General features: G+C 48.2%; 1 protein-coding gene across 1 annotated transcript in view; it reads left to right on the forward strand.

Annotated features, from left to right (window-relative positions):
• The window catches only part of LOC138526274 (olfactory receptor 2J3-like), a 50,077-nt gene that overhangs the window by 22,653 nt on the left and 4,394 nt on the right, over nucleotides 1-23,030 (forward strand). The window contains 2 exon segments of the mRNA XM_069636852.1: nucleotides 7,768-7,953; nucleotides 21,193-21,245. Of these exon segments, the coding sequence (XP_069492953.1) occupies nucleotides 7,768-7,953; nucleotides 21,193-21,245 (239 nt within the window).

Raw genomic sequence — 23,030 nt, forward strand, 5'->3', positions numbered from 1 at the left:
GGGACCATCGTCCATCTGGCCTTGTTGAGCCCTCCCTGTCTCGAGGCGCCCTCAGACACTTGTGTCCATGCACGTTAACATTCCCATCTGATGGAATCTGTTTTGACAGACGCATGCACAGGTACACTCGTTTGTGATGGTGTTTGCACCTCGATATAGATGGTTATGAGTCGCAAGTGGTTTTGGGGTGGTGATGATCCTTTTGGTTGGGCTAGCATGCATATGGCTGTGGATTTCGTGTGATCATTGAAGTGAGTAGTTGGAATGTAGTTCTGATGGCCATTCTGTTCTTTTTCTTTTCTTTTGGTTGACAGGTATCTCCTCCCCTTTTGCCACTGCCATCTGTATGCCACTCCTGCAGATGGATTTTACTCCCGACACCTGCTGCTTCGTGTTAATCAGTGGAGCAGCATTATGATCTTATGGGACGATCGCCAATGGGCCACATGCCCTTACGCAGTACTGGTGGCTCGGAGCAACATTTCGGCCTTTCAGCTGGACTAGTGCCTCCCCATTGGGACGGGCCTGCGGTTCTGTGCGCTTCCATGTTGCCTTTTCGTACGTGATTGTGGCTCTGTGTACCATGGGGGAACAGGGCGACACACAGGTAGTGGCTGGTCATTTCTTGCGGAAGCAGCCCACAATGGTGATTGGTGTTTTGGAGTTCATGGCCTGATGGCTGTATGGGCTTGGTGATTTTGATGTGCATTAAATTTCTATTCGGATTTGGCCCGTGTAGCGTTTTTCTTTGCAAGTGATGTGGCATATGCCAATTTGGGGGGCGATGTATTGTGAGGAGATCTGCATCGGGTTCCGGCTTCGGGGTTTAGTTGCGTGGTACTGTACTGGCCGCGTTTGCCTACGAAGCCCAGTGAGGTCAGGGATGGGGGCTGCCAATATGACAGTTTGAATGTTGTCATGCTCAGGGGCGGGGGATTGGGTTTTGTGTAACAGATGCCGGTCAGCCAGGTGGACTGGTGGAATGATGTGATTTTCGGAATATTGCTGGTCACAGGTGCCTGTGTTTGCGTGCGTTTCTTGGTGGGGGACTGTGGTCATGTCCATTGGGATGGCTTCTGTATTCGTGCCATCTGTGCCCTGCAGTTCCCATTGGCCCCTGTTGTGTTTCTTTTGTTCGTTGGCATGCATGGGTGACTTGTACATTTCAATGGTTGCATTGTGGCTTCATTGCACCTACGGGGAGTTGTACTTTGTGGGCAGGGAGCGGTGTACAGGCACTCAGTGGGGCCGTTTACGGTTGATTCGCGATGCCGTACTTCTCGCCATGGCGGAATGGTACATTACGCCATGCCTGATGGCGTTAGGTGCATGTCCGCTAGGGTCGGAATTGGCGTACCGTTGCACCATGGTGGTGTTTGCGGTTTGGCATGGCGCGCGCGCGCGTGCTTGGTGCAGTTAGCGTTGGCGTTCACTACGGTGTCGCTAATGGCTTCGTACTTTGCGGTGACGGGTCATAGTCGCACCGAGCGCTATTCGATGGCGGTATTGCATTTCCGCCATCGTTTTTCGATTTCCGCCAGGGTCGTAATGAGGGCCATAGTAGGAATGTGAAAGACTGCACTGAGGGGTATTTGTAATATCACTTACTTGCAGAGCAGAGGCAGGCAACAACAACTACTGAGCATCCCCAGCAGCAAGTAAGAAGCCTAACTTCATCTTGAAGCACCCTCTCGACTGATAATGGGGCGGGTGCATGGGCACCCCACCTAGGGTGTGCAGCTCTCAAATATTCTTGCCTATGCGACTCACTTCCAGAGTCTGCATTCTTCAATGTGCCTTGGACTGGGTAGAAAATATGTAGTGGCAGCAGGCCTACACTGGGGCAGATGCGTTTTTGACCAATGGAAGCTTGGCAAGGTTGGTGACCATTTGCAGTATTGGTTCCCCAAGCAGTCTATGTGGCCAGCATCACTTGATCAGGAAGCCATTGACATCCTAAGCTGCCAATGAGCTAGTGCCCACCCAGAGAAGAATTTTAGTGCTGCTGGTGTTATTGTTTCAGACCACAGAAGAAGCAACCCTTCAGTCCATGTAGAAAAACAGATATTCATTCAAATGAATGAGCGCCAATCGACTATGACATGATATTGTTGCTTTTGCACACACAGCGACAGGTTCCTCAAAGTCATAGTTGAGTCAGAGGATGACCTGTGTCCCAGTGGACTGGTCAACCTGGGCAGTGAATGGGGGTTGTGGCACCTGTGGTTTTCACTGATAATTCTCACCGGGGTGAGAATACAGACTGATTTTTTTAATCTCTTTTGTCTGGCAGTGGTGAGGGCCCAAATTTAATGTTTACATCTCTTATGTCTAGCATAGGTGAGGGTACACACTCAACGTTTATGTCTCACTTGTCTCATAGGAGTGGGGGCACACCAGGGATGTCATTTCACCAAGCGGAAGTGACATCACGTGACCCTTGACCTCTGATGACATCACAGGAAGTAATGTAATTTGACCCCATCCTGAAGTGACATCACAGGACATGATGAAATACAACATTTCACCCCTTGACAAAACAGGAAGTGGCATCACTTAACATTGTTCCTAAGTATACTACAATAAAAATGGTTACGATGTCACTATAATGTGATATACATTTGATACAACAATGTATAACCATATGTATCGTTACTATCAGTGTGTATAGGCCCATAATACCAGATTACTGGGAATGTATAGAATTCCAGAAAGACAAATTATTTGTTATTACTATTCCTCCTTATTTAGGGCCACTGCTGAAAATGTTACACTTGTGGAACCCACTGTTTATTTAAGGGGCCTGAACAAGAAAGCCAGCCACTCCAGAAACAAAGAATGCCATGACACTGGCCACAGTTCAGGAGTTTACATATAAAATAAAAAATAAAATGTTTAAAAAAAGATTTGTTTTTCATTTATTTGTAGGGGTTGCAAGGGAGACAAAAGGGGTAGCAATGGAGACCTCACGGGTCGCAAGAGCAACCCCTGGTAACCCCCAAATGACATCACTGGGACACACACTCAATGTTTAGCTCTCCCCCTCGCAAGAATTGGTGCCCACATTCAATATTTAGGTGTTTCCTTTCCCACAGGGCAAACACTCATTTTGTATGCATCTCCTCTTCAAAGCAATGCGGGTGCAAAATAAATTGTTAGATCTCTCCTGACTAACAAGGTGAGAGCACAGGCTCATTGCTTGCATCTTTCCTGTCTCACGGTGGTGAGGGCACACACTGCATTCTTACATCTCACCTCTTTCGCTGGAGTGGGTTCACACACTCAATGTGTAAGTCTCCCTGTTTTACACAAATGGAGGGAGCACATCCACTTTTTAAATCTCACCTGTGTCTTAGGAGCGGGGTCACAGACTGAATGTTTGCTTCCCCCTGCCTCACAGGCATTAGGGAACTTCTTCAATTTTTACATCGTCTTCCTGTGTAGGAAAATTGGGGGCACTGACTGGATTTTTGCCACTCTGATGTCTTGTAGGGGTCGGGGCAATGACTCAATTTTGATTTCTCCCCTCTTTCGCATGAATTTGGGCACACACAGAATTTGTACATCTCTCCTGTTTTACCTGAGTAGGGTATGCACTCAATGTTTATGTCTCTCCTGCCTTGCAGGAGCATGGGCAAAGACAGAATTTGTGCATCTCTTTTGTCTTGAAAGGCTGCAGGACCACATTAAATGTTATGCCGCTCCAGTCTCGCAGAATTCTACTTCTCCCCTGGCTTGCGAGTGTGAAGGCACGCACTACATTTTTACATCTCTCCTGTCTCAGTCGTGAGAGCAAAGTGAATTAATACACCTCCCCTCTCTGAAAAGCGTAGAGTCTGTGAAGGCATCAGGAAGTAGACACAGACAACTGAGTAAATGTGGTGTCACAAACTTTTATTAAAAAATAAAAAGAAAGGTGGAAAAAGGCCTAACATACACCATGCGAAGGTGCGATTTCCTGACCTAACTGAAGCCAATGATAGTCTGTGTCAGGAAGTCCAAAGCAAATGTCTGTCTGTTTCCAAAACCTATACTTGTCCTCACGACTACTTGAATATAATGTGTAGGGATTCCAGCATCAAAATGAGAAGTGTGCAAATAAAGGTTTAGAGCTTCTTCCAGCTCTTGGTTGGAAAAAGGGGGTTCCCTTCCCAAAGATTCAGGATAGTTCACTTTCTCAAAAAGGGGGGTCCCTTCCCCAAGCTTTCAAGTCTTTCTATGTTCAAAAACAACACAATTCCTTGGGACACTTCCCAGCTTTCTGGCAGAGTTGCCTTTGATCAATTTCACCAATATCACAAAGTTTCCTTCTAAATTTCAGCTCACCCTAGTTTTCCTTGATCGTCAAGCACAAGCTTTCAAGTGGGTTTCCTTTAGATGGGTGCGTTCGGTCTAGGCGCAGTTGTTGGACCACACGGTCCACCCATTACAGGTCATGCAACCGAAACACCTTACTTGCTTGTTCTTCACAGTTACACTGCCACTGTTTCAGCTTCACACTGGTATTGGATTTATCTTCTTATAACTTTCTTAATAATTGTTTTGCCATCATTCACTAGTTATACTTTCAAATGTTCTCAAAGCTTTTGCCACTGCTTATTCTTTCATTACACACAGTTCTTTATATTCTTTATGGCACTTGCCAATGCTTATTTTCTTCAGTTTACACATTTCACAGTTCCTTTGTATTAGGGAATATCACCAACTGCTTGCCATACGTTTGGTATTCAATCACTCTTGTTTTCTTTCGGTTCGGTATTCAAAACACAAGGTTTCATCTCATTCATTTCAGACACTTTAAATCCATTATCATCAAATTCCCAGTTCTCTCTTCTGCTGGGAATTCTCACCCTGCTCACGGGCATTTTCACAAGTTCCAAACTTCACTTTTCCTTGGCCCTCTCTTGGCCTTTTCAATTTCATCCTATTCACAATTCGGTATTCACAACAAAAACCCTATCCTTCGGTTTTCTCAGCCTTTTGCTTATTGTACTGTCCAAAGTCTTTAATTCAATACTGGACCAGCATTCACACTGCCTCAACAGTCCTTTGCTCACTCGCGAGCGGTCTGACCTGCAGAAAACCAAGCGGTTTACCCCACAGCCTCCTGGAGTCATTCAGGCTCCTTTGAGTCACTGGGTACACTGTCTCTGGATGTTGCACTCCGGGTCCGCAGGCTCTCTGTGTGTGTCTCTGCTCCCGGCTCAGCGTGCCTTGGTTCCAGGATCTCTGCATCTTGGTTGTACAGAGAAGGAGTCCATCCGACTCTAAGAAGTCTGCAGACCAGTTCTGCTGTCAGAGACCTTCTGACGGCTCCACCACACAACGCTTCCACTCCGACTCTGCAGCGTCTGAGCACCTCGGGCATTCGTTTCACTGGTCGCACCTCCAGATTCTCCTGCAAGCGGTCCACAGGCAGTCTCTCTAGCGATATCTCCCAGGCCAACTCCGAGGCAAACTCCCAGGCAATCTCCACAGAAATCTCCCCAGCAATCTTGTCAGCCTCATGGAAGCAGACCATTTACACCGCCTCCTAAATCAAAGGTGCAGGCAATGTTCTTTTACTGAGTAACGGTATTGGAACTCAGCTTTGAAAAACTTGTGTATAGGCACGTTATAAATCCCATATCATATCATCATATCATATCATCCCTCTAACTCGTCCCAGTACCAGAGTGGTGTTAGTGTATGTCTGTGTTAATAAAGAAAGCTTGTGTGACTCTGGGTTGTTTCTTCCTCGTCTCAGTACTAGAGTGATATGCATTGGGAGAGTGTTTTTTAGCAAAATAGGGAAGAGATTGTTAATACCCTATAGCAGCGTGGGTAACATTTGACTCCTTACAAAAGGGAAATGGGAGATACTGCGTCCCACCCAATGGTGCCTCATTCCCACTCCGCAAGTCTCCTCCACCCAGATAATCCTCCCTCGCGTATCCACTCCCAGGGTCAGGATCCGAAAGTGACTGCCATTCCCTGGGAACCTGGGAGGCGGCTATATTGGGGAAAGTAGTGATGACGCACTTAGATTACTCACATACCCGTCCACTATGCGGGTTGATCTGGATATTTCACAGGGGAATCAAGACAAGAAGGCGACATTTCCTTGGCCTCGACCCTTCTGGTGTTCCACTGTGAAACAGTAGGGTTGAAGATCCAGAAACCACTGCATAACTCATGGATTGTTTTTTAGATTCTTTGGCTAATTCACATCAGGGGTGAATTGTCAGTGATCAATCTAAACATCCTTCCCAACAGGTAGTACTTCAAATGGATGATAGCCCATTTAATGGCAAGGGCTTCAAGCTCAATGACAGAACAATTATTCTCTGTGTGGAATAGCTTGCTGCTTATGTAGAGTATTGGGTGTGCTAGGCCGCCGTGGTCTTTAGAAAGGACAGCTAATCCCACTAGAGAGGCATCTGTTTGAAGGATGAAATATTTTGAAAAATCAGCCACTTTTAGGATAGGGCTCTGATGGAGGATCTCTTTCAAGATTGTGTAACATTTCTGATCTTCTTCATTCCACCTAGTCTTCTGGGGTTCTGTATTTTTCAGTTTGTCAGCAAGTCTCGTGGTTTTACTTGAAAGGTTGGGGATTAATCTACGGTAGTCCTAAGAAAGCACTCAGATCTTTTTCTTGTTTTTGATGTAGGGGTGTCTAGGACTGCTTTAACTTTGTCTTGTTATGGCTGTACAGTGCCATTCCGCATGAAAACTCCTAAGTATTTTACTGCAGACTTGGCCAATCTGAAATTCTTGGGGTTTGCTTTTAAACCCGCTGCCCTCAGGACACTTATAACGGTGGAAAGGTGATAGGCATGATCCTCCCAGGGCTTACTGTGGGTCACAATGTTGTCTATGTACCTCACAAAAAAAATCAGAATAAGGTTGCAAGAATTTGTCCATCTCTGGAACCACATGGCCAGTGTCAGGGCGGTGTTCTCTTCCTCTAGGTCGCTACAGCTCTTCTGGTCTTCCTCTGGCTTCCTGCACCTTGCAGCATCCCTAACTCACGTAGAGTATGCTCCCCTGCTCTGCCTTTTATACTTCCTGGGAGTAGTGATTGGATTCAGGTGTGCATGGTTGTGAGGGGAAGCCTGACTTTGCCTGGCCTCATTAGTGGGACAGTCTGATCCAGAAAAGGGAGAGTCCATCTTCGGTGTCCATGGTTCTCTGTCAGTAATCTTCATCCTCCCTATCTCTCTCCTCCTCGTTCCAGTGGTTTTAAGGAAAAACAGTGTGGAGGGATTAGGGGAGTTGTAGTTTTTCTGAAGAATACTGGAAAAACCATGCAGGTTTTCATCAGGGTGAAGGGGGTAACTGTAGTGTTGTGTACAAATGGGTTGTTGTAGATCACGGCGTGACATATGTACTTTCCTTCTCCCGGTTCTCCTATGTTTCACTTCCGGTTTGGTGTCTATTGGAATTGGGGGGGTGGTAACAGTATGGGTTCTGAAATGTGGTATGTAACAGAGGGAATGTCGGGTAAGAAGGTGTTAACCTATTATTGTTCACAGTGAGTTGTCTGTGATAAAGTGTCTTTGTCTGAAAAGGAGGCGGTTGATTTTCTAGATACCCTACCCAGATGATCCTCCCTCGCTCATCCACCCCCAGGGTTGAGATTTGAGAGTGCCAGCCCTTCCCTGGCTACCTGAATAAGGGATTCTTGGGGTCTATTTGGTAGAATACCCTCAGGTTTCTTATAGTATAGCGTCATCTCCGCTGTTTCCCCACCTTTCAATGGTCATTGTATGTTAGGGCCTAATATGTTCATCTATCTGCGGCCAAGCTCCAGGTCCACCTCAGAGAGGGACCGAGTGGTCAATCACTTGTTCAGAATGGTGACCCCAATGTGTGATCCTTATATGAATGATATGAGAAATAAAGCAGTGAAGGGGGCAATAAAGACAACCACAGAGAACACATACTCTCAGATTGTTGTTGGAATAAGATGTATGAGACTAACACAAAACGATATTTACACACTACTTATTTTTACACATAGATAGCAAGGAAATATAAATGTTAATGTTAAAGGTATTTGTACTGCACACCATCACCAACGGAATTGGTCCCCAGGCGCTCAGGCGGATCTGCAAAAATGAAGGCGGGAATGGGTTGGTCGGGCGAAGAAGGGATAGGAAAGTGAGAAAGTGGTGTGCTATTGACAGCTTCAGTTCGGTTTTCACTGTGCGCTGAGCTTTGGTGTGAATATTGGACCGATGCGAGAACTTGTGTGCTGTTGGTGTGGTTTATGTGTTGTTTGTTTGTTGTTGCAGTGTGGTGAAGTGAGTGCGGTTTGCTAAGCGAGAAAATGGTTGTGTGGATTTTTGTGTGAGTTAGGTATGCAGAGATTTGAGCATAGGGTTAGTGGGTTATATGTCTCTTAGTCCTTTGTGTTCTATGTATCTGGTTGTCCTATAGGTAGGCATATTTTCACTTTTTCTTTCCTGTCCATCTAATTGTTATGAGTGATGGTGTGTCACGTTCCCAGCTGTGTTGTTTTTAACTTAGTGTAATAGGTAGGGGAATGTCTTGTACCCACTCTGGTAGTGGTGCTGTTATTAGCAATCACCCACTCTCTTGCTATCTATTTTCTGTCTGTGATCAATTGTTGTCTGTGTATAGTTTGTAGGCCAAGGTGTTATTGATATATCATCCTTGCCCTTCCATCCTGACCTATCTATGATCTTTCTTTGGTATCATTCTATCATACCTATCCCTCAGTTGGTAAGTTGATATGCCTTAGATTGTTCTTCCTTAACTTCTGTGAGGCACAGCTCCACCACACTGATGAGGCCCAACAAGGCTGAAAGACGTGTATGCTGTTACTGTTGGTACTCTTGTTCAGAAGAAAATTGCCATAGCATTTCTGTGCAGGACTGCCCGTATGGGTGGGACAAAGACTGATATGCAAATGGATGTTTCCCTTCTGTGAAAAGTACAGTGAGCTAAAGTGTGGCTGCGGACTCTCAAGTGGGTACCTTCCCAAAGAACAGGTCAGTTAGCCGTGTTCATTCTCGCAAAGCGGCGGCTATGGACTATTTTATGATTATTTACCTATCTATTATTGGGGGCCATTAGGTGGGGCTTAGGGCGGTCAAGACAGAAAAGTTAGGAAACATTCAAACTCATCACTGCCGCCCTTCCACACTCTGGATAAAGAAGCACAGAAAAAGGATGGGTCGAGTCAAACTGAGTTTCCTGAGTTCACTGGCACACACAAACACATTGGGGGTCATTACGAGGTTGGAGGTAATGGAAAAATGATGCCGGTAAGGGATTACCGGCACCGCATACCGCTCTGGGCTATTCCGACTCAACAAGCCGGTTTTAGCGCCACTGCTGATAGTGTGCTCCCCCATACCGGCATGCGCACGGGCACGCAGACCTTGGGCTCGGCAGTAGCGGGATGGTGCAAACAGGAGGACATCACAAGTCAGGCGGACATGCAAAAACCGGCATCATGAGGGCGGTAATGAGGCATACTGGGAAGAAGGCAATACCGGCATGGCGAACCACCCGCAAACAGCAATGTGCAGTTTTCCCAACTGCCACAGGTGCACACAATCAGCACAGGTGGTGGCAATGAAGTCTGGCCCAGCACAAAAGGAGCACACCCACACACCACAACCCTCACCACACCAAAATGATTCCACTTGTAGTAGCAATATTCGGGCTTGAGGACACCAGCAACAACAACAGGCATCCCAGAGGAGACGCAGGAGGAGAAGGAGGGTGAGACAGGTCCAGCAAGCCCCACCAGTGCAGCCAGTGGTACCACGCAGGCAGCCCCCAATCCCTCGCATCAGAGCCAGTCCATTCAATGTAACCCCTGAGCCGATCCACACCCTGTACCGCCTGGACCGGGACACCATCACCACCATTGTGGAAATGATACACGACGACATTGTCAGTCTGATTGAAATACGCACCGCCATCCCACCTCTACTGAAGGTAGTGTCTGTGCTCCACTTCCTGGCCACAGGCACCTACCAGCACACAGTGGGGCACATGCATGGCATATCACAACCCTTATTTTCTCGCAGGCTGAACCAAGTGCTGGATGACCTCCTGAAGCACACAAAGGACTACATATCCCTACCACGGACTGCCCAGGAGATCTTTGACACTAAATTTGGCTTCCATGCACTGTCAGGCATGCCAAATTGTATTGGTGCACTTGACTGCACCCATGTGGAATTGGTGGTCCCACATGCAACAGAGGTGGTGTACCGCAATCCTAAGCTATATCACTCAATCAATGTACAGATGGTATGTGACTCCAGCAAGATCATAACACATTGTTGTGCCCGATTTCCCGGATCAACTCATGATTCAATGGTCCTGCGGAACTCCACATGACCACGCTACATGGAGCGACATGCAGGACGACGTGCCTGGCTGCTTGGTAAGTTGCATGACAGGAACATGGCAGTGAAATGGGGGGAGAGATGCACACGCCACCATGATGTCATTGTTTTGGTGACACCACAATGTCCACATCCCAAAACACTGTGCACCAAAGCATCCCAAACTGAACATGACCACCAATTCCCATAGCAATGAAGTACGCTGCACACCTATCACAACATGGCAAACTTTAAACCACCCCACATCCCACAACACATGCACCACCCATCATCAGAGCTCACCCTCTGTAACACAATCCAGCAACATGCTGTGAGTATTCACAATGTAAATGTCTGCAGCAAATCACCACACAGGACAAGCATCCATGAAAGTGCACAAAACAAACCACCAAGGGAATCCACTGCTTGCCACAGGACCACCACCACAGTAGTGCAGCATATCACCATGGGAATAATCAGCGCCAAATGCCAAATTATGCAGACTACTGCCAACACTGCCAGTAAGAAAATCATACAGAACACTACATATCATATGCATATCACAAACACAGCGGTATGCGTCCACAACGCGTTAGCAACATCAAGGCAGTGTGCACCGTGTATCATCTTGAAGATGCAATCCACACCATAAGACCATGGGACAGCACACATTGAGGCAAGGAAAAATGTGTGCATACAACCTGGGACATGTGCATGTGACCAACAAATATCTGCAGGCATGTGTGATAAGTACAACTGTCCATCATGAATCGACTAACACATACCTTATTTTGCTCCCATGCAGGTGATAGGGGCTATCCCTTGAAGCCGTGGCTCCTCACCCCTATCCAAAACCCACAGAACAGGCATGAGGAGGACTACAATCGTTCCCATACCCGTACCTGTGTGGTCATCGAGCAGACCTTTGGCCTGTTGAAGGCACGTTTTCGCTGCCTTAGCTGGTCGGGTGGGGCACTCCTCTACAGGCATGAGAAGGTGGCCAAGGTCATCATGGCATGTGTCATGCTGCACAACATGTGTATCCAACGGTGCGTGCCCCTACCCCCTGACATTGAACTGCAACCACCCGGTGATGAAGAAGGGGATGAAGAAGATGTGGGCGCACATCATTGTGCTGCCGATGCACAGGAGGGACGTGCTGTGCACCACTCTGTGATTGGACAATATTTCTAATACACATGGGTGCAGAGGGTGCCATGAAAGTGGGACAGAGGGCACTGGGTGTGGGAGTACATGTACACTATGCACTGTAGACCAATAAATGACACATATGCAATGAGGAATGTCCACTCAAGTATTTTTTCTGCTACACAACGGGTGTATTAAACTGTTAAATAGTACAAAGTGCTCATACCCTCCACCTCAAACACACCCTCTCCCCTTCCCCCCACAACTCCCCCACACTCCTTCTCCCCCCTCCTCCTTTCCCCACAACTCCCCAACACACACTCTCCCCCTATGCATCCCCCCACAACTCCCCCACACACCATCTCCCCCCCGCCTCCCCCCACAACTCCCCCACACACCCTCTCCCCTCTCCCACTCCCCCCACAACTACCCCACACATGGTGTCCAAGCAAATGCTGCAAGTTACTGCGTCAATTGCCTTTATCAGGTTTCCCCATCTACTTTTGTGCACTTCCCGCATCTGGTGGCGGCATGTCCGATCGCCGCAAGGTGCGTGCAGACCTGGGAAGGGGGCTGGTCTGAGTTGAGCTAGATGATGATGCCTTGCCCGCTTGTTCCTGTCTCGGGGCAGGACGCGCTGCCTCCATGGCATCTGCTATGCGGCAAAGGACCTGCCTCAGTGCAGACACCTCCTAGCAGATATGCGTGGTACTGGCCTCAATTGCCTGTCCCAGGGACGCAGTGTTGTCCCGCCCCTCCTGCCTTGCCTGGGCACAGTCGGAAACAAACTGCCTGACTAGGGCTGTGAGCTCCTCCTGGCACTGCACCGTATGTTCCATTTGCTGCACCCCATCCCGGACACCGGTGGAGGTGGATGCTGCATGTGTAAAATTTGCAAATTCGTGTGGCTCCTCTGTGGGACTCATGCTCCCTTGACCTGGCTCCCCTCCAGACTGCTCCTGTGTGCTGTCATTGGTGGAGTACAATGGTGTGACCTGGGGTGATGGTGGGGAACTGGGTGTGGCAGGTATGTCTGAGTCATCCTCCACAGGGACACACACCTGGCCTTGGCTCTGCACATGCTCGTCCGAATGGGGTGCCGTGGCTGTAGCCTCCCCAACAGAGCTGTTCGCAGCTGAAAGGGCCCCATCAGCCAATGTTTCCTGTGCAGGCGACACAGATGTTGTGGGGACTATAGCTGTAGTAGTGGCCCTTAACCGCACCAGTGACGTGGCATCCTCTGGTACCTTCCCCTTCTGTGCTAGTCGTGGCTTGCCTGGCCCTTTCGATGTTGAAGGCCTGTTGCCTTCCTCCCTGCCCCTGGCCCGGTTCAGGGGGAGCTGTTGCCTGTGCCGCTGAGTCCCGGGCCTCGCTGTCAGGATCTGAGCATGTGGAGGACCGAGAGAGGGACGGCATCAGTGATGGTTCTACAAGCATCATGCATACATTGGTATTATTGCTGTTCTACACATTAGGGGGGAATAGGTATTGGAGTTTTCACAATCAGGTGGCTTGCTATATGGGTGGAGCATTCAGGCATCCATCAGGGTAACACATGTTTGAGGTGGTGTATGTTGTGTGACATGCATTTCTGTTGTGGACTGCGTGCAGTGTGACTAATGCCGTTTCCATGTTTGTGGGGTGTGTGCCAGTTATGGCATTGACATGCTGCATGCATGTGGATGTGTCAGTGCTGAGGACGGCATCTAGGCAGGGATGTGTCCATGTGTCTGTAATGGCCCATGCATTGCCTCATAGCATGGTCAAATTGGTGGACTATCATCATACTTTGCATTACAGTGTTTTCTTAGGGCACTCACCTCCATCTGTCGATGAGGTGGCGCCACGTTCCATTTCCCTCACACCTTCAATCGCCTCAATGCGCATATTTCCTCCCACCGGCTTAGTTTGATAGGGGAGCTAGGGCCACCACCAGTAGCCAGGCCCTGGCTCCGGTTGGCCGACATTATGTTTCGGACTCTGAGGCGCAGGTCATCATATCTCTAGCGCACGTCCTTCACAGTGCAGGGGGTGTTCCCGACAACACTCACTTTTTGGGCAACAAGTTGCCAGATCTCTTTTTTTTGGGATCTGAGCTTCTCTCTTGAGGTTGTTGGCAAAGACAACCTCAGCATTTTCTGCCAGTGTCTCTGCGAGCATTGTGAGCTCGTCCTCTGTGAAGCGCTCTTTACGTTGCCGGGCTGCGCCTTTTTTAACTGCCTTTGGCATGATGCTTGTGGTGATGATAATGTATTACTGCTGTCGCAATGAGACTCCAGGTCCTGTGTAGTAAGGATGGCAATGGATTGTGTTTTTCAAGATGGCCACCGTGCCCTTTCCCGTTCCGGCGCGATGACGCTACTTCCATTTCCGCTTATTAGGGGGCATGCTATTAGTGGTCACCGCTAATAGCGGTGCCCGCTAATGCCGTGTCCATTGATGACGGCCACGTTATTTAGGGGTGGACGGCGGCGGTAGTGCTGTCTGCGCTTTCCATGATGCCGCTAAGGGGCATTTTTGGGACTTTTGTGGCATGCCGGTACTGTCGATACAGTACAGTGCTCTACAGTGGAACTAACCTTCGAGTAGACGTGAATTATGAATACTTGGGTACCATTATACACCAACATTGAGAGTCATAAAACACATTGAATAACAGAAAGTTAAAATGATTCAAGCTTTCTGAGCTGTGTTTCGCTTTGCAAAGGCATTCACAATATTGCCTATTGATCCGCTGCTAAGAATGTATTCGGCTAAGGAAAAAAGCAATAGCAACTTATGGATCTGGTCTCCCTGCAATAGAGGACACAACTAGCCTTCAAACGGAAGAACATAGATGAATGAAATGGTTACTAGGTCCCCCTTGTTCGCCCCTTTCCTCTGCACCTCATAGAGAGTTGGGTATGGCATACCTTGCAGAGGAGTTAAAGCAGTAACATGAGAAACCTTGGCTAAGGGCTTGGACTAATGCGAAGGCGACACTTACGCACCTTCTTCAGTCTCACATTCTTTCCCCAGAGACAAACTGTTTACTGATCCCTTGGTTTGCATTTGTGAAAAAAACATATTGCCCTTGCAAATGCCACCTCATGCTTTACTGACCCATCTCTTATCTCTCTGTCATACAGCAAGGTATTTGTCCAGAATTTAGCCCTACAGCTGCTTGCGGAACATGATCACAAGCAAGTGGCCAAACCTGCAAATCGTACACACATTATCTTTACTACTGATAGAATTGCAGATTATATGATTTGGACCAAATTTAAATATGAAAGCATTTTCATAACGAGAGCAAGATTTAACTTATTACCTCTTAGGGTGGTCACAGGAAAGTGATGGTTCATGGGGAGAATTGTCTTGCCAGCTTTGTAATGCTGCTTCGGAAGATTTGATGCATTAATTATTTATTTTTCTGTCCGGCATATGGTCACATTAGGGAGATCACTCTAAGGAGCTCATTTTGCTCCTTCACGTAATTTGGCACTGTAAGGTAGACGGCTCCCCGCTGCCACATTTTTGCAATTTGCACTACGGGGTGCAAACGTACACGGCATAAAATGGCAGCCTTGTGTGTTTGCCCCCTTTTGCCCTGCATTTATGCACTCTGCATTGCAAAGTGAGTAAACGCTGGCTGCCATGCTTGCATTTACTTTTAATTGTGAGTGCTACTTGCCATGCTTGCATGACAGGAAGTGCTCACAATTATAATTAAATGCTGTCCAACATACTCGCATGTCGGACAGTATTCAATTTGCATTGTGAAGACTGCTTGCCATGCATGCATGGTAAGCAGTCTTCACAATTGAAATTAAATGCTGTCCGACATGCTAGCATATCAGACAGCATTCAATTTCAATTGTTTATGCTGACTGCCACCCGAGCATGGCAGTCAGAGTTCACAATGGATCCCTAGGGCGTCCACTTGCTATTCACTGGTGCAGAAAGCCGGCGGAACACAAAGGGATACCAAGCATTTGCGCCAGTATAAAAATGCATGTTGGCACAAATGCTGGAGAATTTGAAGGCAGAGAAGTAGGGAGGTGGAGGAAACACAAGTTGTGTTGAAAATGGATCGTGACGTGAAGGAAAGCTGCTCAATCCTTAGTCAAGGCTTTTATGCCTTTCATTCACGTTACGCCCCATGGAAAATTAGCTCCTAAATGTACAGAGCTGCAGAGCTTAGTTGCACTTAGACTTTTAGCAAACGCTTCGCTAGCTGAATGCACTCTACTGTCTTATTTGTGACGTGCACTAAATCAGAGAGATCAAAACAGTAGAACATCATGTCATTCATGTTGGTCTGACCAACTATTTTCCCACCATACAGACACCATATTTATTTTAACAACCCAATCAATGTTTTCCCTTAAAGGGTCCTCATTGATTGTCTTGATCATTTAACCTTGCTAATCAGACACCCTTGAACTGTAACTGGCCACGTTTGACTCTCCCCTGACCCCCATTTACTGTCCCTCTCCATCCCTTCCTTTTTCCAGTAATGCCCATTTGTCAATGCTTTCTTCCTTTCTTTGTGCTACACACTGAGAGCAGAGCTTTCCTGCTCTTTATCTCCCTCTCGCCTCTCTTACCATAACAAAGCCACCTTTCATTATATTCATCCTGCCTGAGCAAAACATGCTTCTCCAAGCTTTACAGAAGGCAGCGCAGAGCAGAGCAGTGCATGCACACTGTACAGAGCACATGCAAGAAAAGGTGATTTTGATGACAAAGAACGCCTTATGGCTACTTGTTGCATGCACATTTCTTTTACAAGACCCTGTGATATTAAATAAGCTTAGTGGCTGACTTAATCAAAGGGCAACTAATTTGATGCTACCAGACTGCTATGGTGCACTATTTCAAAGCAGAGTTACATTGATCATGAATGGCATGGCCTGCATCTTATTTGGGGCACAATGATATATGACATGATATGATAATTCATGTATAACGCGCCTTTACACAAGTGTTTCTAGGCGCGACAAGACAAGGGAGGGAAGACAGAGGCAGGACAAGACAAACGATCTTGCTAAGTCTTGTGTCATTCAGATCGTGGAAGTCCGAGAACGAGAAGTGCAAGGGGAAAGGAAGGGGGGGGGGAGTGCAAGGGAGAGGGGTGAGGAAAACAGGGCAGCAATGCCCTGAGTAAGTACAGCCAGGGCAGTGCGGCTCTGGGTAGTGCAAGGAGAACAAGGGACTGTAGGGTGCGTGGTAGGCCTGGAGGCAGTGCAAGGGTGACTGATCAAGAAAGAGCCTGGTAAGCAATGAGACTCTGAGGGTAGCTAAGCAACCAGTCGGTACAGTAGACAGGTAGGTCAGCAGGGAAGGGAGAGTGAGAAAGCAGAGAAGAGGAAAGTTTTGAACTGCTTCCGGAACTTCAGGTGGTCCAGCTCAAGTTTGAGAGAGTCAGGGAGGTCATTCCAGAAAGAGGCACCTGCAGAGGAGAGAGATCTACCCTGCACTTACTGTGTCTAACCCTTAGAGAGTTGGAGGTAGCTGAGCGAAGGGCTCGAGATGGAAGGTATTTTGGAAGCGAGCGTTGGATGTAGTGCAGCCCAGCCACAGAAAGCCTTGTGGACAATGCAAAGGGTCTTGAACTTGATCCTTGCATCCACCGGGACCCAGTGAAGAAATTTCAGGAGTTCAGAAATACGATCCCTGGGCTTGAGGCCAAGGATACGTCTCACAGTCCTTTTCTGGGTTAGTTGCAGAGGGCGGAGAGTAGAGGAAGGCATATTCAGAAAGAGGCTGTTGCAGTAGTCCAGCCTAGAGAGAATCAGGGCTCTGGAGACAGTGAGCTTCTGGGGGAAAGTGAGAAAGGGAAGAGTCCCATTGAGGAGGTGCAGCTGATAGTGCGACCTCTTGCCAACATCCGAGATGTGACGAGAGAAAGAGAGATTGGAGTCGAAGATGACAGCAAGGATTTTTGCCTTGCAGGTAGGCAAAGGAAGAGGTCCCAAGGCTGGCAGCCGGAGTGAGAGAGTGAGAGCATGGGCAGGGGTCCCAATGAGAAGGATCTCCGTCTCACTGGCATTAAGGCAGAGAATGTTGGAGGCGCACCAATCCTGACTCGCGGATAGACAGTCAGGAATGAGCAAGAGAGGATAGGAGGGTGCGGGGAGCTTGAAGGAAAGCTGGCATCCTCATAATACTGAAAGTTAGAGGAGAAGGTAGAGATCACGTGGGCCAAAGGGGAAAAGTAGAGGTTGAAAAACCAGGGTGAGAGGATACAGCCTTGGGCAACATCACAGGTAGAGCGAGAGGTGGCAGAGAGAAAGGGACCAAGTTGGACCTGGGAGGGGCGGTCAAAGGGGAAGGAGGTCAGCCACTCCAGGGCCTGATCCGTGATGGGCAGGTTCTCCCAGAGTGGATTGATCAGGATGGCGTGGTTGACCTTGTCGAAAACAGAGGAAAAATCAAAAAGGATGAGGTAAGAAGGAATGCTGGAATCAAGGTTAGAGCGCACATCTTCATGAGTGTTCAGGAGAGCAGTTTCCATGCCTCTGGCAGCTCTGAAGCCAGACTGGTGGTCATGGAGACAACTAACTGATTCAGTTTGGAGAGTATGCTGGGAGATGGCCAGCTTTTCCAAGAGTTTGCCCAGGAAAGGTGTTATGGAGATTGGGGTTTTTGCCAGGCAGGTAGGATCGGCAGACAGTTTCTTGAGGAGGGGTGCACAAGGGAGTGCTTAAGGGGAGAGGGGAAAGTTCCAGTGGCAAAAGAGTCATTACAGAAATCGGCCCCGGCTGGAGCAAGGGTGTCAATATGGTCTTTGATGGTTCTGAATGAGCAGGGAAGCATGTGTTTGGATGACACTTTCATAGATCGGACTTGTCTAGAAACCTTGTCAGGTGTTGTCAGAGAGAAAGAGGAGAAAGGAGGAGAGGGAGAGATGGCCAAAGGGGGGCAGAGAGAGGAAGAGGTAGAGGAAGAGGAGATGGAGGACAGTATGTCCTGAGTTTTGTCAGAGAAGCGATAGGCCAGATCCATACAGAGGGCCTGGGAGGGAACAGGAGAGGTAGAGACTGCAACAGCATTGGCTAGTTCCTTGCAGATTTTAAAGAGTTCGGCCGTGTTATTAGAGGCAGCAGAGATGCAGGCTTGAACGTGTGCTCTCTTCTTGGACAGGACAGAGAGTCTGTATTGCCTTTGGAGCAGGCGGCAGGCCAGTTTGTCAGAGGAATGCGCCCGAATCCCTCCACTTCCTCTCAGCCACCCTGCAGTTGCACTTAGAGGTAGGCTTCAGCTGAATTCTCATGCCAGGGGCAAGGATGTCCATGGTGTGGAAAATAGAAAGATACAGATTAAAAAAGGGATGTGTCATGGTGTGAGTCAGTCACAGGAGTAGGAGGAGCAGAGAAAGTAGATGCAAAGGCATCTACTGACACCCGCTTCATGGGCCAAATGATCGAGAAGGTAGGTAGCAGTGCTGCAGGAAGGGGCTTTGCCTGAGGGATAGAGTTTCAGAGGAGATTAGAAAGTGGTCAGTTCAAGAGAGAGGAGTTGTAAGAGGGTTGGACAGGGGGGATGTCTGAGGTGATGGGAACAATGAAAGTATGTCTGGCAGAGTGGAAAGAGAGATAGTGTCACAGAGGTTGTGGAAAAGCCCAGAGGAGGGATGAGAAGCATCCAGGTGGGTATTGAGATCTCCAAGAAGGATAAGTTGAGAAGTAGAAGCAAGGAGAGAATCAGAGAGGTTGGCCCTTTCAGAGAGGAAGAGGGTGACCTGACCAGGTGGCCTGGAGATGGTGGCCACAGTTAGATAGAGGACAGGAGAGATAGAGAGCCTGCAGACCAGGCATTTAAAGGAGGAGTAGGCCTGCGTAGTGATGACAGAGGCCGTGACCGACTCCAGAAATATCAGGGCTACTCCACCTCCAGGACGGTTGGTTATGGGTTTGGAGAGGATCTTGTAGCTCAGGAGAGATTCAAAACTTGTGACAGAACTGGCCGTAAACCATGTCTCAGTGAAAGCAACGACATCTAGGTTGAGTTCTTCGAGGTGGTGACAGATGTCAGAGGAGTGCTTCACAGCAGAACGAGAGTTGAGGGTAGCGACGTGGAGCGCGTTGCCACATTTGAAAGACTTCCGTGGAGGGGTACAGGCTTGAGGTACACCCTGCAGAGATGGTAGAGGGGCCAGAGGGCGGGCAAAGGTGGAAGAAGAGGATGCCAGAGAGGTAGCAGAAGGAGTAGCAGGAGAAGGGAGGACGTTGATAAGATGCAGGAAACGCCTATAAAAAAGTAGGCGATTGGGCTGAGGGCTCTAAACAAAGATGATGCCGTTCAGATAGACATTAATGATTGTCTTGGAGGAGTGGAAGGGGGCCAAGAGGACCTCCTACCTAGTGCCACTGTTAATGTAAAAGGACGAGAAAGGAGAGAGAACAGAGACCATATGAAGGGTCCAAAGGTCTGGAGAGGGGATGACAAAGAGGATGTCAGTGAGAGTCTGTCTGGAGGAAGCAGGGTGTGGGTATCGGCGATAGGGAGCCCTGTGTTGGAGACCAGGATGTCCCTCTTGAACTTCTTCCTTCCAGGCTTAGTGAGAGGGATACAGTAAGAGATAGAGTAGCAGTTAGAGAAGATGGGAGAGACAGAGAGCACCATACGGTGTGCGAAGGTGGTAGGTGGAGAAGGGATAAGAGAATAGAGAGAGATGCACAGCCCTGTGGCACACATCTCAGAATGTGCAGGGAGAATAGAAGGGGGGCTGGGGTCACAACAAAGGAAAACACAGGAGGTGAACAAGTAACTCACAACAATGAACGGCGCACTGTCTGGGCGTGGGGGATCTAGGTGGTAGCCTAGAGAAAACCAGCAACAATGCCACAGTTACCGGAATGCGAAAATACCCAGATTCGACTTTCCAAGAAGGGGGAAAAAAGGCAAGATTTTGAGCATTCTTGAGGCTAGCTATGTAGTGAATAGATTGCGGCATGCACCAACGTATACATATATAGGAAGACCATGAAGATTGGATGTTTCCACAATGTGTTATAGTAGAGTGTCACACTCACCTGGGTCTCTGCAGGAATTATGAAACCTTCCGGACCCCTTCCCGGATTAGTAGAGTGGCACCACAAATATCTGTTGAGAGAGAGGTGAAATACTTAGTCTACCTGGATTTGGACCCTGGTCCTTCTTTCTCCCTCCTTCCCCTGCGTGTACTGTTATGGTGAAGTGTAGGAGTATGGCTCACGTTTAGGAAAGATTAGGCAAACTCTCCATCCTGGGCGTGTCTCTGAGACCCACAGTACTTCGTTAGGACCTGGGCAAGTCTCTATTCTGCCACTCACTGTGTTCCTTCACCCAGTGATGAGTTCTAGCTCCAGTTGCTTCACTGGTTCGGGTATATTTGCAGGTAAGTTCTAGTTCCAGTTGCTTCACTGGTTTGGTTATATTTGCAGGTAAGTTCTGGTTGTTCTGTGAGTCTGCTGTGTACTTTTGCTATGCGGCGAGTTCTGCGTGCGGTAGGAAATTGTGGTTGCAGATTCTAATCCTGTTCTTTTCTTCACAGGTCATTTTCAGAAGAGTGCGCCAAAAAAGTTGTGCGCAAGAACTGTCCTGAGGTCTCCAAGAAGATCCGGGTAGGCGATGCTGCTATTGCCTGCACGCTTGCAAGAAGAAGTTGGATTGCAGCGTGAGCTTTTACAGGTACTAACTTTCTTGTGTTTTCTTTCTCTTCCAGGTGCTGAGTTCCAGGGCGTGCACGCGGATGAAGAGCACAGGTCGAGGATCGCGGTGAGCGTGTTGCTCGAAGCCACAGTTGCAACACAAAGCATGGGTCTGCCTTTGGCCATAGCTTATATAGCCAACCAAGCCCAGAGGCTAGAACATGCCCCAGTATTCACAGGATTCACAGGAAGACTCCCAGGCGCCATATTGAATGTATAGGAAGTGTGACTCAGCCAATCAGATTCCCCCAAGTGGGGCAGGGCCAACTGTGAAATGTACCTGATTGCGAGTGTGTGGAAAAGGGGTGTTGGATGCCTGCAAGGCGTGTTTAGTCTGCCAGGCTCTAACCCATTTTGTCCCTGCCTGCTCTCCAGCATATTTGACACAGAGCTGGACCAAAGAAGGAAGGCATTTTTTCCAGTGTGTCGCAGTTGAAAAACAACAAAATTGCAGAAGTGAATCTCAGAAAGGCGAGGCTGGGTGAGCCCCAAGAAGTCAAGGTCTTATCGGACTGGGATGAGCAGACATTAGTTACAAACGTGTGAAAGAATGAATCTCCTGTTCAGAAGGCATGGACAAAAACAAGGAAGACGTCAGAGGTTTATTAAAATATAGTATTATAAATGCACTAGAGCTCAGATTTGTGGTCTTCAATCACGTGAATGGATGGAACTGGACAAACATGACGAACCACACCTAGGCAGAGAGGCAGAACGTGCCTCTACTCCCCCATATTCTCTAGGCAAGAAAACACTTTTGGGCAGCCTACTCCCCCCCCCCCCAAGAAATGCCAAAATGACAGTATGTTCAAATGGCTATGAACTATTGCGCGCAGTCACTGCACCCTACTCCTAGTATAGTCCCTGGGCTCCCCCATCTGCTCCCATCACAGTCGCTGGGCTCTCTCATCCCACTCCTACCCAGTACATGGGCTCTCCCCACCCCATCACAGACCCTGGACTCTCCCCACCCTGCTCCCACCACTATCCCAGTGTTTCCGCCCATCCTGCTCCCAGCACAGTCGCTGGGCTCCCCCCACCCCGTTCCCAACACAGTCCGAGGGCCAGTGGGAGCAGGCAAATTTTTTAAGTGGAGGGGCATAAATATTCCCCACAGAAATGCCATAACGACTGAGCGTAGTGAGGGAGCCAGAACCAAACAAGGAGGGTTCGGGGGGGTTTTCCCCCCTTGAATTTTTTTTAAATAATGTGTTCAAATATTCCATTTTACAGTATACTTTTTAAAAAAAATGAGTAAAAAGCCAAACAGTTTGCAATTAGTGCTGGGGGCCAAGGGGGATTTTTGACTGGACATCTATGATAGATATCTAGTATAAAAAATACCATCCCTGTCCACAGCGCCTCAGAAGGAGAGCTGATTTGGCAGGTGGGTAGGGGGTTTGTGCAACAAGGGCATGTTTAAAATGACTTTGTTGAACAACCCTCCTTCCCCCCTCACCTCCCACTTGCCAAAATCAGCTCAATGGACCAAAACAAACTCACACACACACACACACACACATTCACACATCATTCACTCTATCATTCATATGAGCACCCATAACCATACACTCATACATAACACAAGCATACACGCATCCATACACATATTTAAATAAAATATAATTGAACATAAACGTACCTTCTGCAGGGGCCTGTACGTGGGTGCTGAAATACCCCACTCCAGTTTGCTCTGTCCATATGTGCGAGGAGGCGCTGGAGCTCCCCCTCGCACATACAGACATGCAGTGCCCCAGCTACCATTTCCAATGAGCTTGCAAGGCTGGCGAAGCAAAACACCCCAGCCTTGCATTGCTCAGTGAGCATGTGCGGCTGGGGAACTGAACTGTCA

The sequence above is a fragment of the Ambystoma mexicanum genome, chromosome 1p (genome assembly GCF_040938575.1).
Source record: "Ambystoma mexicanum isolate Mex_15411 chromosome 1p, UKY_AmexF1_1, whole genome shotgun sequence".
In the NCBI taxonomy this organism is placed as follows: Eukaryota; Metazoa; Chordata; class Amphibia; order Caudata; family Ambystomatidae; genus Ambystoma; species Ambystoma mexicanum.